General features: G+C 37.2%; 1 protein-coding gene across 6 annotated transcripts in view; it reads left to right on the top strand.

Annotated features, from left to right (window-relative positions):
• Positions 1–15,632, top strand: part of tnika (TRAF2 and NCK interacting kinase a) — an 86,827-nt gene that overhangs the window by 52,596 nt on the left and 18,599 nt on the right. For 4 of the 6 annotated variants that reach the window (XM_039675683.2, XM_039675682.2, XM_039675680.2 and 1 more), the window contains exons 5-15: positions 1,004–1,114; positions 2,592–2,682; positions 4,244–4,374; positions 6,805–6,859; positions 8,037–8,115; positions 8,512–8,687; positions 10,113–10,179; positions 10,312–10,510; positions 11,493–11,600; positions 13,540–13,626; positions 14,687–14,875. In XM_039675683.2, coding sequence (XP_039531617.2) covers positions 1,004–1,114; positions 2,592–2,682; positions 4,244–4,374; positions 6,805–6,859; positions 8,037–8,115; positions 8,512–8,687; positions 10,113–10,179; positions 10,312–10,510; positions 11,493–11,600; positions 13,540–13,626; positions 14,687–14,875 — 1,293 coding nt within the window. The remainder of the gene's footprint in view (positions 1–1,003; positions 1,115–2,591; positions 2,683–4,243; positions 4,375–6,804; positions 6,860–8,036; positions 8,116–8,511; positions 8,688–10,112; positions 10,180–10,311; positions 10,511–11,492; positions 11,601–13,539; positions 13,627–14,686; positions 14,876–15,632) is intronic. The other 2 variants (XM_039675684.2, XM_039675681.2) reach the window with 1 other exon arrangement.

Here is a 15,632-nt window from a genome sequence, read left to right as displayed (position 1 = left end):
TGCAAGTCAATCCACACAAAAAAAAATGTTTGGCTTCCTAATCTTTAATCAAATTTTGAACCTTGCCCGATGACGTAGGCTTTACGGTTTGGGTGTCTCCTTAACATCCATAACCCCTCCAACTGACAGCTGCTGTGTGTTTGCGAGCGCCGAGCGAGCATTGATTGACAGCGTGTGTAAACTTGCGTCATCCTCCATTTCAGAATGAAACACCCATTTTTCTAGATCCAATCAGGTGCTAGTTGGAAAAAAAAGCCACGCCCTCTATTTTGCATCATTTTAGTATTCCGTTTCTCTCGGAAATACGTCACAACACTGGAGAAAAGTCGTTTGCAACTTCCGGTTCACGGGGACTTTAAAGTAGCAGATCCCTATTGTGCGGTTTGTTTGTTCGGGTTTTGTTTGTGATTGTATGCAGTTTAGGTGGGTTTTTCTAATATATTTTTGATAAGCAAATGGCAAACTGCACAGACATGATATTCAGGATTATTAGATAGTATTATTCCTCCTAGATGTGTTTTATCCAGCTGATGTGGGCGTTGGCATGTTTGCTTGCCTCAGATCATTGGATCATTGGTAATGTATTTGATGAAAGATTATAAGGGGATATGAAAAAAAATAATGAAGTGCACAGATAAATCATTTATAGGAAACACTACAATATTACATATAAAAAGAAGATTTGTCAAATTTGATTTCATGCCGACTTTAAAAGAAGAGATTTGGGACACAGATTTGGGATTTTTTTTTTGTTTTAGGTCTCATTTGTTGAATCTTTTTGTTCATACAAATATTTACACATAGTAAGAGATATGCTGGAAAAAAAAAGCAATTGAAAGTGGGAGGATGTTTCTTTTTTGCATATACAGTATATGACCTCAAAGCAATCAGAAATAGACTAAAATCCATACATCTCTCATTTTAATTTAATGGTCTTTAAGAGACTGTGTGAAAGATATAAAAATTTTGATTTGTAGGAAGTGACTTGTTGTCTCTTCTACAGCTGGTGATGGAGTTCTGTGGCGCAGGCTCAGTGACAGACCTGATCAAGAACACCAAGGGCAACTCGCTGAGGGAAGACTGGACCGCCTACATTTGTAGAGAGATCCTCAGGGTAACAGCTCAAGTCACTGTGCTTTATTTACTGTCTTCCATGCTGGGAAAATCAGCTTCAAACCAGCTTTGGGAACATGCTTAATGTTTTAGGTGGTTTACCAGTCCAAACTAACTTGGCTAAGGCAGTTTACCAGGTCCATGGTCAACCACATAGACCAGATAATGACCATAGATCACCACTTTTGAATAGGATAATTTCACTGAACAAAATAGAGGAATATATTTTTTTTATATATATAATTCATTTTATTTATATTGTATATAATTATAGAACCATACATTTCATCTGCTGTGTTCTCCGCGCTGTAATCAAATACACTACAATTAAAAAGTTTGGGGTCTTTTGAAAGGCAGTGTATCCACCTATTTCCGGGGAGGCGCTACTGTAAAAAATAAAGTGGGTGCAACTTCTGGTTAGGTGGCGGAAGTAGCATATCAATGGTATTTTGTGTCATTTAGCGAAGAGGCTAGGTGTTTTTCATATAATGTTTTACTATTTAAACTAAGTCGCAAACCTTTTATGAAAGATGTCGTTACGGAGCTCAGGGACCACATGTGCTTTTCGCGGTTGTACACAAACTGGACTAAACTAATTCAGAGGCAAATTTGATTATCCAACAATCTTGGACTAAAGATTTTAAGTGTGAAGCAACATATTCAGAACATGAATGACACACAGTAAACATGTCATACTATATATATATATATATATATATTAGGGATTAGGGGTGTAACGGTTCACAAAATTCACGGTTCGCAGCGATGTTATTACTTCAGTGGCGAATTCAAATGTTTTCCTTACTGGATTTGGCTGTGTAGTAACAGTGCTGCTTGATTAAGATCGGCTCGCGCTGCATTGGTCCAAACTGATAAATGGTCCATCTATTTTTGTATTTTCATTACATTTTTAATTGATAAAAAGATACTTTTCAGTATAAATATTAATGGTTAATCGATAGTCGAATGAATGAGTGTCGCATCTCGCTTGTTTACTTCGAACCGGAAGATGTGCCCACTTTTGACGCAAGGCCTCATGGGACGTAGGAAACTTGTGGATATGGTATGCATTCAAAAGACTTCATAGAGCATGAATGATTTTGTGCTCTACCTTAAAAAATAACATTGCTGGTTTGAAACTACTTGAGGATCTGAAAATAATACTAAAGATTTTCTGTCAAAAGTTTTTGTCAACTATTCTTTTAAGGCATACTTAATGCATGAATGTCATTGCATTAGACACAATATCAAACCAAGTGACATTTATTTTAAATAAAGACAAACGAACATGAAGAAGAAATTCTCACACACACTCGCACACAATGCTTGTTTGGTTTTAAATGTAAAACTAAATGTGAAACCTATTTATAGTTAATTGATGGTACTCATTCAGAGCTTGTGAATGAAGGATTCTGCCATTCTACTATCTATCATTCTACTACTATTTCTGCTTTTTCTCATGTTTGTCTCTATGCCAGGGGCTCACTCATCTCCACCATCACAAAGTCATCCACAGGGACATCAAAGGCCAGAATGTGCTGCTAACAGAGAACGCTGAGGTCAAACTAGGTAAGCGCGCAGCCCTGAGGCTCAGATAACTTTGCATAGCATTTACAGTCCTCGCTGTGACTGCAGAGGAGGTTTCAAAGCAAAGGAATGCGAGAGGAGCACACTCCAGCAATGCTAATGCGCTGTTGTCCTTTAGCGGCGCCCCCTTTTAAAACTCGGTGAGGAAATTATCATCGACTGAGACAAAGTAGGGTGGATCAGAGGTAAATCAATTTAGCCAGTGTGGGCTAAATAATTGATCATTCTTTAGTTGACAGTCGCTTCTCTAGCAGATTTCCTCAATATGCTCAAGGCTGAATGTTAAAGTTTGGACTTGTGATAGAAGCTTTTCAAAACAATTTTTTGTTTGTTTTTCTGTCTCTCTCTGCCCTGAGTACATTTGCTTTTATCTCATTACATCTTCATTTGCAATGTGAGGAGAGGGCAATTACCTGAAAGCACGGGCATTTGCATATATTGGTTCAGTTTAGCATACCTAGTTAAAGGCTTTTTTTCTTTGCATTATTGTGTTTATGGGGTGCAATATAACATGTATTTGTGGTTTTTCTTTTTTTTAAAAGTCTTATTTTCCATAAATTTCACCTTTTTGTAAGCCGCTTTCTCCTCTGACGTAATTTTTTCGGTCGTTCAAATGACAAAGTATATACATGAAAAATACATTTACAAAATTTGTAAATAAATACAAATTCAGGTCCAAAGTGTTTGTACGCGTTTGACACACAAAATAGCATAACTAAGTGTCTATAAAGCCAGCGCTGCCATTTGTTTACGTAAAAGCCTGGGGAAAAGCACTTGTTTGTATGCCTGTACTGTAACTCGAGAAAGATGTATAAAAGATATATATATAAAAACCCTTGTAAATTCTGGTTCTTAGCAAACCTTTCCTTTGTTAACTTAAGCCCTATATAATTCAATCCCAGAGATATGAAGATCCCCCATAAGACCTTCGTTCATCTTCAGAACACAAATTAAGATATTTTTGATTAAATCTGAGAGCTGGATCACTCCTCCATACTAGTCCATAGGCTTTTTGAGGAATTGAAACTTGCTGGCCTCAAAGTTATTAAAGACATCGTTAAAGTAGTCCAAGTGACTACAGTGGCTCAATCTTAAGTTTATCAAACGTTGAGAACACTTTTTGTGCGCAAAAAAACCAACAAAAATAACGACTTTATTTCAACTATTCATTTACTAACCCTTTAATTCGGCTCTGAGTAATAGATCAATTGTACACATTTTTATGGGTCAGAACCCCCGCCCCCATTATGTCTTTCATCACTATTTAGGTTTGTCTTTCTTTAGGAAAGATATTAAAATCAAAAAATTGAGCCGGGAAGTTTCTGAAATTCGGTTAATTTGACATAGAATGACAGTCATTTTCTTTTGGTCCACACCAGCGAAATCTGCACTTTGACACTGCAGAAAAAGAAACCTGCAGTGACTGACAAGATGTCCTTTCACTTGTCAGAACAAAGATGGTTTTTTAACACCTGGTTAGATCACTGATCAGACTGGTTTCCTCTCTTTTTTTTCACCTCTCTCCGTTTCATCTGAACCCCAGTGGACTTCGGTGTGAGTGCACAGCTGGACCGCACCGTGAGCCGCAGGAACACTTTCATCGGCACCCCTTATTGGATGGCACCAGAGGTCATTGCTTGTGATGAGAATCCTGAGGCCACATATGACTATAAGGTAAGCCTCTCTCAGACATGTATAATCTGTATCATATCTACTACATGGTCTTCTTTAAGTGATAGTCAAGTGTCTCACATCTTGATAAAGTACACATAAATGCATTTTGGACATGGCTGCTGCTCTATAACAGCAAAACAAAAACTCGCTGCTGCTTTGCATTCATAATGCTTTTATCAAATTGGAGTCAAATATCAGAGACTTGATGCTCAGCACCACTGATAAAAGTCTGAACTGTATTGGTTTCAGATTTGTGGTGTTCCTGTTCATGTTAGGTGCTTTGGATAAGAAATTTACAGCAGTGTGTGTAATGTAATTACATTAAAATGTTTATTTTATTACATTTAGTTTTTACTTTCAATGTTTTCTTTATAGCAGCTTGAAAGAACACATATTGGAGTAAAATAGCCCAAAATCTTAACTGATCACTGCATGAAAATCAATGTTTTTGTGTGCCGTCTCACTTTAAATACACACGATGTGGGCAAATCATTCATCAGGCTTCCACTTTCCACAGTACTGTTTGTATTGTACACCTTACGAATTATAGTTCCAGAGAAACTGACAGGCAGCCAGACTTCCATAGAAGAGAAACTAAAGATGGCCCTTGTGGTTACATTTGTTTGTAGGGAAAACAATAAAGAAGGGAATTTGGGAGTGGTTAGTCACTGTGATTTTAAAATAAACTATGAATACTTTAGTCATATCTCATCCTTTGCTTGGATTAATTAGTCATTAATAGCTGATATCTACACATGTGAATGGGGTCAGGAGTTAACCAGTGCAGTGGGCAAAAATGTCTCAAAGTACATTTTTATAAATATATTTTATATAATTTTATTAAAAATATTTTGTGAGTTGAGTAGAGCCTCCCCAAACACAATAGCTGTCTGATTTGTTCTATATTTACTCAAAGCCAAGTGTGGAATGAGGAGTTAATATTAATGTCGGTTCAATGTGAAGAAAATGTGTAACTGATATTACGTTAGCAACTACCATGAAGTTGTAGAGCTGCATAATCTAACATAAGGATCAGAACATTATTGCAGTGTATTTTAGCAGACTTTTTTGTTATTTCTTGTGCATTTATTTTGTAACAGCTGTAAACATCCAAACTGAGACTTGATGGCCTGACATGCTGTGTGATTTATATGATTAGAAAAAAAAAAGCCCTCATAAAGGTAAACAAAATTTGTGACACTTCGTTTGACAGGTTAAGAGCGAATTGCGTCGAACAACACCTTTAATGGTGGTAAATAATACAGTACCGTTTAAGCTTCATGTTTAGGACCTCTAATGTAAATGTACGAGCTGTTTGAGAAACGTTGGTGGGGTTGTGGTGGTTGTCAACACCCTTAATCAAACTGATTAGATGTTTCTTGTAGATGAGGGTGTAAAATTTTTAAGACCTGTTTTGACAAGTCTGAACGCTAGATTGGAGAACAGAGAGGAGAAAAAAAGTGATATGATAGCTTTCCAACACAAACCATGGGAAAATATAGCTCTGAGATATTAAAATAAAAAGAAAATATTATCTGTGAGATGTGTTTTCTAACCAACACTGTTTTAGAAAACACTAGTTTATTAATAAACAATTAAAAATCACTGTTATTTTCAGCCACAGTAGCCTGTAAATCAATGTTATATTGTAATTAAATGTTTAATAAAGGGGCAAAAAGTCAAACAAAAATATGACAATACTTAATTTATTTTTGTATTTTTTTGGTATTCAACTTTGCGTTTTAAAAATACAACATTCATTTTTCAATTACGGGTTAAAAGGAAAAAACGAATGGACGCAAAAGTACACAGACCAATGGGTAATTTTAAAGCTTGTTAATGATTAACTTTAAACCTATTGGTAGCTTATAAGTACTGAAGTACCTGTTTTTTTTTTTGTTTGTTTGTTTTGTTTTTTTTGTAGTTTGAATAAAGAGTGTCAGTCTTTTATAATCAACTGTTATTGTGGACTACATACTGGAGAAGTATTTGTTCTCCATTTGAATGAGAGGTTTTTAGGTGGCTAATTGAGCAAAGTGCTTCCATATATTTTCTTATTAGTATGAGTTCAAAAATAAAATAAATATCGTATTGATATCTGTATTGGCAAATAGCCAAAGCTGCGGTATCGGTATCAGAAGTGAAAAAGTGGTATTGGTACATCCCTAATATTTTGTTTCTTTGTCTTTTGTATCATCTTTGTATTGTGTTTCACTTGTAATCTAAATACTATAAAAAACAGTTCAATGATTACAGTCAAGAAGATTACATGGGACAGACCTAATTTACACCGTTGGCATAGAGATGAATTTAAATCTAGCAAATGTTTTACTAGTTTAATTGAATGTTATCTAATATCTTTTTTATTATGAAGTCTCATGTCTTTTTGTGTTCTTTCTTAAGTGAAGTTTCCTCTCTCTCATGTTTCAGAGTGACCTGTGGTCGTTGGGAATCACAGCCATTGAAATGGCTGAAGGAGCCCCACGTAAGTAAAACGATTCGGGTTTATATTATCACAGCAGAGCTAAATGCCACACAAAGCTACATTAAGACAGGGCTACTTCATTTTGCAAAGCGCAAGGGCATAAAAGCAGAATCCTCACTCGTAATTTATTTTGATGAATTTCTACAAAAATTTACTTTTATTAAATAACCTTGAAGCAATGCAAACATTGAATTAAATACTTTCTTTTAATTTAAAACTTGATGGATGCAAGCCAACGCATATCAACAAAAAACAAACTGTGTGTTGAATATTGTTGCATTTTGGCATTGGCTGAAGCATATGTGAAGGTCACAGACGTCTTCCTTGCATCTGTTGGATATATAAGACTCGCTCTTTGCTCTGGCCTCTGCGGTCAGTGTCTGGACCAGCCACGTGAGCTGCTCTCAGTGGAAGGCTGTCTCACAGATGGCTGAGCAGTGATGGATAGGCAAAGGGCAGACAGACTGTAGTGATCTTGTCCTGGCTGGAGAGGGGAATAATCCTGTAGGAAGGTACCCTGGCAGGGTGGTACTGCTATGCCCAGGGGACAGAAAGATGCTGGGAAGTGCATTTGAGGACAGATCTGCCTTTTTTTATTATTATTATGTAGTCCATTTGTGAGATGACTCCCCTTTGTGACTGCTGACAACAAATGAAAATGTGTGTTTGTGCATGTATTTTTGTTGGCACTGGCATATTGGCCCTCGGTATGTAGCAACAGATCTGTGTCCAAAAGTGACATTGCTGGTCAAACTAGCTAAGCTCGACTGTCCTCTATTTTGGAATCAGCTTGCCAACCCTGCTGCCAGGCTGAAAGTCATTGTACCCTCAAACCGTGACCATTCAGTGCTGGGAAGTTGCTTGCACTTGCCAAAGTAGTCTATTACTGTTACAGCCACACAGTCCTATTCCAGAGTTGATATTAGCTTCATATTTTGTTGATTTGTTGAAAGCTAGCTGTTGGACATCATTCCCAAGAATGATGATAATTGAGTTTTTAAGAGAGAGTAATGAACCGAAATCTGCATTCTACTTTTCTGTTTTAGCTTTAAAGAGCACATTACAACATATAAACCAACTCATGGATGTTTGTTCTGTCCGTTAGATTGAGATGTGCTGGACAGTGTTAGTCAGCACAACACATCCAGTGTTAACGTTCTCCTTTCTTTATCCGCAGCCCTTTGTGACATGCACCCAATGAGAGCCCTGTTTCTGATCCCTAGAAACCCGGCTCCCAGGCTCAAGTCCAAGAAGTGGTGAGTGCCCCTTTTTTTCCCCCCACAAAGGTCACAAGAATAGACCCCCAGTCCAGAGCTTTGTCCAATCTTCTATTAAGTCCAATGAAGTCATCCAAAAATCAAATGAAGATCTTTTTTCACGTGCAAATCTTCATTTGGTATGTCAGCATATTCAAGCACAAAAACCTTGAGAAAGCTTGCTTGTCACTCTAGAGTAGACATACAGGTTTTTGTTTGTTATCTTGGAGTCTGCAAGTGATATTACTTGATTCATAAACGTGTGAACAAACTGCCTGAAAATGCACGCCCATATCGGTTGTTCTTACCAGATGCTTGAAAGACAAAACAAGGAGACAAAAATAAAAACAAGATAAGCCTGCAGCTGTCCCCTCAAGCTCTTGCTCATATCTGCAGGTCTAAAAAGTTCCAGTCATTTATTGAAAGCTGTCTGGTGAAGAATCACAACCAGAGGCCCAGCACAGAGACCCTAATTAAACATGCCTTCATTCGAGAACTGTCCAATGAGAGGCAAATCCGCATCCAGCTCAAGGACCACATCGACCGAACCAAGAAGAAGAGAGGCGAGAGAGGTGAGCCTTATCAGATATATTAGACATGTCTCTCTTTGTGTGTTACTCGTGTCAAAACAAATGACCTTCTTGCACCATGAAGATGGAAACAAGCATGTGCAGCACAGAGCTGAGGAAAATTCCCTCATCAGACACTTTATCTCTGCTGAGTTTGACATTTAGCATTTATCACATAACACATGACCTCCATTCCTCATTTTCAATTTAACTTGCCTTTTCCCCCTCAGAGCCCCTTAAATTGCTGCTTGAAGTTATTGAATGAGTTTAGCAATATTGCCCTTCTCCAAATGGGCATTTTGACTTTCTCAAAATATAGGTTGAAAATGAAGGATGTTGGTGTGCTGTTATGAATGATGTTAGTTTATATGTTTGGGCATGTTAGTAGATAAAAAAAATTATATACATTTTAAAGAAATTAATTATTTTATCCATGAATTAAATGGAGCAAAACTGACAGTAAAGAAAATTATAATGTTTAAAAATATATTTTTACTTCAAACAAATGCATTATTTTATTTTTTTAAATAACGTATATCATAGAATCCTGAAATAAATGTAACCGTTTCCTCAAAATTAAGCACTACAACTGTTTTTAACAATTATTTGAGCACCAAATCAACATATTAGAAGGATTTCTGAAGGGTCATGTGACACTGAAGACTGGAGTAATGATGCTAAAAATTCAGCTTTATCACAGGAAAAAAAATATGTTTTGAGATATATTAAAAATAGAAAACGGTTATTTTTTATTTTTATTTTTTTTCATAAAATAATATTAGTGTTTATAAGCAAAATTAGTCAAAATAAATAAGACTTCTTTCATATAAAGGCCCCCCCCCCAAAACACATTTAGACAAATTTGGATCGTTAATATGCTTACGTTTCGTTTTAGAAACAAAATTGAGACATCTATCTATCTATCTATCTATCTATCTATCTATCTATCTATCTATCTATCTATCTATCTATCTATCTATCTATCTATCTATCTATCTATCTATCTATCTATCTATCTATCTATCTATCTATCTATCTATCTATCTATCTATCTATCTATATACGATACGAGAGAGGTATGAATCAACATCAACTTTAATTTGGGGAAAAAAACGGTGTAATATCCCTTTAAATACTTACTTTTTTTCTCTTAAAAGTATTGTAGTATAGCTAATGTAATTCTAAATGTCAGAGAGAGAGAGAGTGGATAATAGTCATTAAAAACTAAATTCTGTTTGTGACTGGTGCTAGAAACCTTAAACCTCACGAGTGCACCTCAGGGAAAAGCTACATAATCATAGAAAATTGGCCTTTTTAAAGCAGACAGATGCTTTAAGGACACAGCATGTCATAGTACCTGATGGGGATCCCATTAGGGAGGGCTTTGCATGTCTGAAATGTGACTGCAGGACATTTTCACACCCGCAGATGAGACGGAGTACGAGTACAGTGGGAGTGAAGAGGAGGAGGAGGAGCATGACATGGGAGAACCCAGGTACAACATCGATTAGGTGTTTTGGGTTGGGTTTTCTAGTGGGCATACAATTAGAAGGGAACTGGATGATTGTATACGTTGTATATATGGGACAAAACTAATCGAAACTTCCAATGATCCGTCCCCATACAGCTCCATCATCAACATTCCAGGAGAGTCCACTCTAAGGCGGGATTTCCTACGCCTGCAGCTGGCCAATAAGGAACGATCAGAGGCCTTGCGCAGACAGCAGCTGGAACAACAGCAGAACGAAGGACACAAGCACCAATTACTGGCAGAGAGACAGAAACGCATCGAGGAACAAAAGGAACAGAGGCGCAGGCTTGAAGAGGTATGCTTATAGTGTGTGTAAGACAAACTGTCTGGGTTTACACCAGCTGTTGTCTCATGGTACAGGACTCCTTATAGGTTAAACTTTTGCTGCTCTGAGCTCATATGAATGACACTTCATATTATAAATCCACGAATGAGCCTCTCGGCATTCTATTTACTTAGACCTGCTCAGTAATGTAAGATATCTATTTTAATGGAGAACATCCAGATTATCTGATATTCATACAAAAACACAGACCAGCATTACTTTCCTAGAGCAACACTCCTACAAGTGGTGTCTTTAACACCAGGCTCAGAGTAGCTAAGTTAAGGAACTGATGCATTATGGGAAGCAGGAAACACAACATTCTAATGATAAGCTAAGTTTTCTTTTTCATTTCAATGAATTTCTGAAACTATTCACTGCATTATTGCTCTAATTTGTTCACAGTATTCCTCATTGGGAATTTAACATTTGAAATATTTTAGTAATACATATGAAAGTAAATTCATCTGTTCTTATAAATTAAAATTGACCATCATTTTACTTGTGTTAGAATAATTAAAAACAGTTTTGCGAAAACCTTTCTTTTTTATAGTCATTTAATTTATAGAATTTATCTTATTGTGCTGATTGGAGGATCTATTTCTTTTAAGACAATTTGGAGCAAACACAAATATTGAAATGTACCTGGATTTATCAACAGGCAAAATATTGCTGTTTTTCTTTCTTTCTTTTTTTTTTTTGCTATTTCACCTAGCTCTAATTTACCGGTGTGGATAATGAAGGGCATCAGCTGGTCTGGCTGAATTGGCAATTTAATATCCCAATAGCATCACACATTAACAAATGACACACTCCAATTGAGTTTTACTAGAGCCTCACTACATATTAAACCAGAGGGCATCGAAGGGAAAATGCTGTTTTTCAGCTTCTTCAATGTTGCTATGTAAAGACTTGCTTGCTTGATTGATTGTGTGTGTATGTGTGTGTCTTACAGCAACAGCGGCGTGAACGTGAGCTCAGGAAGCAGCAAGACAGAGAGAGGCATCGCTTTGAGGAGCAGGCCCGTCGAGAGGAGGAGAGGAGACAGGCCGAAAGGGAGCAGGTACTCAAGCTGTTTCCCGCTGCGCTGTTCCGGTTATATCGCTGGAAACCAACTACACACTCAATTAATGAAAGTTAATTGTTAAAGTTACCCTGTGAATGGCTCCGTAACGAAAAGGTTCTGCGGAGAGCCAGATAAGACACGGGAAATGAGTGCACAGCTTTTCTCTTTATCTGCTCCAAGTTGATTGACCATCTAACACCCCTAACTGGGAATTGCGTGTGTGACCTTGAACCATTCCCCTCGCGCATCTCATGATGTATGAAGGGATGGCTGCGTCACTGACTTGATAAATGGATGAGAATATCTTGGTCTTTTTCATTTGTGTGGTTGAGGTTAATTACCTTGCTGAGTTGTCCATGTTTCTAAGAATGGCTCTGTTAATGCCCGCTGTTTTCCAGAGCTCTGACCCGCACGCTCTCGCTCGCACACTGCTCACACTAAAAAGGTTTTTCTATCATCATCATCATCATCTCCTCACAGTTGCTTTTGAGGACATGGCGATTACACTCCCCTCTGACTGCTCTCACTATCAGTGTTCTCTCCCCCTTATTTTTGTCCTCTCAGGCACACTGCTTCAGGGGTGCTGATGTATGAACTCCCAGTGGGCTCTTTCTTTCCCTCTCCACACATTCACACCCTCCTTTCATCAAAAAAAAAAAAATGTCATCAAATTGTGTACCTGATATTTCACTTCATATTTTTCCACACCTCTTCTTTTCTTGCTAAGAAATTATCTATCATTCTAGCTACCATTCTAGCAACTAGTTATTGTTTTTTTATCTATGGTCTAGCTAGTTATCATTCCATCTGTCCATCAAGTAATCATTTTAGCTAAGGTTTTATCTAGCTATCATTTAACCTAGCTAGCTATTGTTCTATCTATGGATGTAGCTAGCTGTGATTTTTATCCCTCTGTTCTATGGTTCTTGCTAGCTAGTTAACTAGCTTTCGTTCTATCACTGTGAAAATCGCATACTGTAGGTACTACATTTAGTGCAAAACTTTCTTCTCAGCCATTAGAAAGGCGTGTTCTATTTAGTATTAATATGTGTAGTGAGAATGAAATTCGGATGCACTACATTCGCCATGTGACCTAACCATGTCCATCGGATGCGCACTTCTGAATATCGAATACTATAAATTCAGATGCATGAATACTATGAATTCAGACTAGGGCTGTCAAACGATGAATCGCAATTAATCGCATCCAAAATAAAAGTTTGTGTTTACAAAAAATATGTGGGTGCACGGTGTTTAATTATTTTATATATATAAATGAAGAGTTCAGATGCAAAAGCCTCTAAGTAATTTTTGTGATCAAGCCTGTATATTTAAGTTCAGCAATTTCACTAAAATTGCGATGAAGATTACCTATTAATTGTCATTTAAGTGAAATTACTGAACTTAAATATACAAGCTTGATAAAAATGATCATTCTAGGAGAAAATTTCAAATGGCACTTCTGAACTCTTCAAATACACACACATGCTTGTATATACTTTTATATAGATTTATATATAATTTATATTATATATAAATAATTTTTTTTCTTAAATATACAAGCATGTGTGTGTATTTATATATATATATATATATATATATATATACAAAATAATTATACAAAGTGCACCCACATATATTATGTAAACACAAACTTTTATTTTGGATGCGATTAATCATTTGACAGCCCTAATTCAGACATACTGTTTTTTGGAAGTAGGCATTTTTGAATGCAGGACAAGTCTCTGTTGTTTATACTAATGTCTTTATGGCTAGCTATCTGTCATTCTGTTGTTCTTTTCATCTCACGCTTCTTTATCATCTTATGTGATATTTCACTGTCACACTTTCATTCTGAATCCTGTAGAAACTGTGATAAACTCAGTTTTCTCTGTTTTCCTGTCTTTCTGTCTCTTGCGTCGTGGCGGGTCTGTAGGAGTATATCCGTCGTCAGTTGGAGGAGGAACAGAGACAGCTTGAGATTCTCCAGCAACAGCTCTTACAAGAGCAGGCGCTCCTACTGGTAACAGAGAAGACACTCGCCTTGCTGTAGCCCTAAACCCTGTCCCTCCTCTCCCCTGACCCGCCGCTGCGCCGACCCAAATATATCTCTGTTTATTCCTTTTGTGCTTGCAGAATCACAATTATGTTTTATTTTGCATTGGTTCTTGTTTTGTATTTGCTTTTGAGAGAAAATAACAAGAACAACAATCTTATTCATTCCATTGGCCAAAAGTTCTGGAAAATCATCGTTCGAGAAGCGACTTGTGTCACTACTGTGCCACTGTTCATGCTGTATATGTTCATACATGCATCAGTTAAATAGAGATTAATTGTAATGTTGTTAACGTATCAATGTTTGATATATTGTGTATTTGTAATGACGTTTTAATCTACACAATAATGCTGGAAGTCCTTTTTATTGCTATAACTGTTGTACTGTCCCAACAAACGCACAAAACAAATGATGGCAAATGACAAAAGAGCTTTTTTATCCTTAGCAAATTAAAACATTTGTTCCTGTGAAATCCCATGCTTTGATGCTTTTTAAGTTAAACCAGGAAAAATGTAGACCCGAGCAAGTCTTCCCTAATTTCTCGGCTCTCATAGGAGTTTTGATGTGTAGAGGAGGCCAGAAAGATGCAATAAAACTTGCTTTTCATTGAAGCCACTAGAGTAGACCGAGGACAAAAGAGAATGATAAAAGACTGCAAAACTGCACAGAGGACTTTGTTTAAGGTAGCTCTGTTCTATGGCTTCCAGATGTAACTTTTTTGAGAGGAGTCTAGAGGATACTTGAAACCTTTTTTTTTTTTTTCATCTGTAGCTGGTCTCACACCATCCCAGATATCTGCCTTCAAGGCAGAGCATATGCCTGGCATTGAATGGCGGTTCACCTGGATTTTGTGTGCTCCCATTTGTCTTGAGCATCGTATACCTCTTGTGATCCAGCATGCGCATGTTTTTGTGTGTTTGTGTGCCAGTGTATGATCATTGTGATTGTTTGAATCATTTATTGCAAAGCTCTTTATGTGACATCACACAGTTATTTAAACTATCATCCTCTCTCTCCTTGTCTTCAGGAGTATAAACGTAAACAGCTTGAGGAACAGAGACAGGCAGAGAGATTGCAAAGACAGCTCCATCAGGAGAGGGCTTACCTCGTCTCTCTCCAACAACAGCAACAAGACTCCAGACCTACAGAGAAGAAGCAACTCTACCACTACAAAGATGCCGTCAACCCCATCGACAAACCTAACTGGGCCAAAGAGGTGGGAAAATCGGAAATTAAACGGAATTTGTCCTTTTTCCAGCATCGCAGCACTGTGTTACTCCAGGGATGATGCGATTTAAAGTTCTTGAATGCAAATCTTAGTTTTTGTCCTAACCAGCTGTGACCGTGACACCCAACATGTACCAGTGAGTTGCATGCTCTCTAGCACCACCCTCAATGAAATCTAATTTGGTCCAAAATCCTGCTCTTAATAACTGTACTTTAAACAGTAAATATGTTCTTATTGACTTCATGTCACACACTGTTTCACGTACTGTGCAGACAAACAAATTGCTTGTCACTGGAAACGCATTGTGCCTGGTTAGGAAACTGTGTTGCACTGCAGAAATGTTTTCCAGCACACTTTTCAGGGTCAGCAGCCTGGAAACTTTACTGAGTCTTAGATGACTGATGCTGATTCAGCGAAATGAAACTGGACAGATTAACTCTCTTGATTTATCCTAGAATATCAGCACAGTCTTCAGTCTTTTTAGAACAAAATATATATATAACTGAAGGAAATACTATTTAGTGTCTTTTGTAATCTGGACTCTTTTCTTTTGATCTACAGTCATCACAGCGATCTGATTTTGTCTTTACTTTCCTAGGCCAAGCACACACTACAAGATAGAAGGCTGTTGCACAAACCAGTAATCACAGATCTCAAAATGTGTTTTCACACAAGCGTACACGCATATTAAAGTCATTGTGCGGAATATGCATGCACACACGTGCACACAAACACTCAAATTAAA

The sequence above is a fragment of the Pimephales promelas genome, chromosome 5, assembly GCF_988280905.1.
Source record: "Pimephales promelas chromosome 5, fPimPro1.hap1.1, whole genome shotgun sequence".
In the NCBI taxonomy this organism is placed as follows: Eukaryota; Metazoa; Chordata; class Actinopteri; order Cypriniformes; family Leuciscidae; genus Pimephales; species Pimephales promelas.
This window is presented reverse-complemented; position numbering and strand designations above follow the sequence as displayed.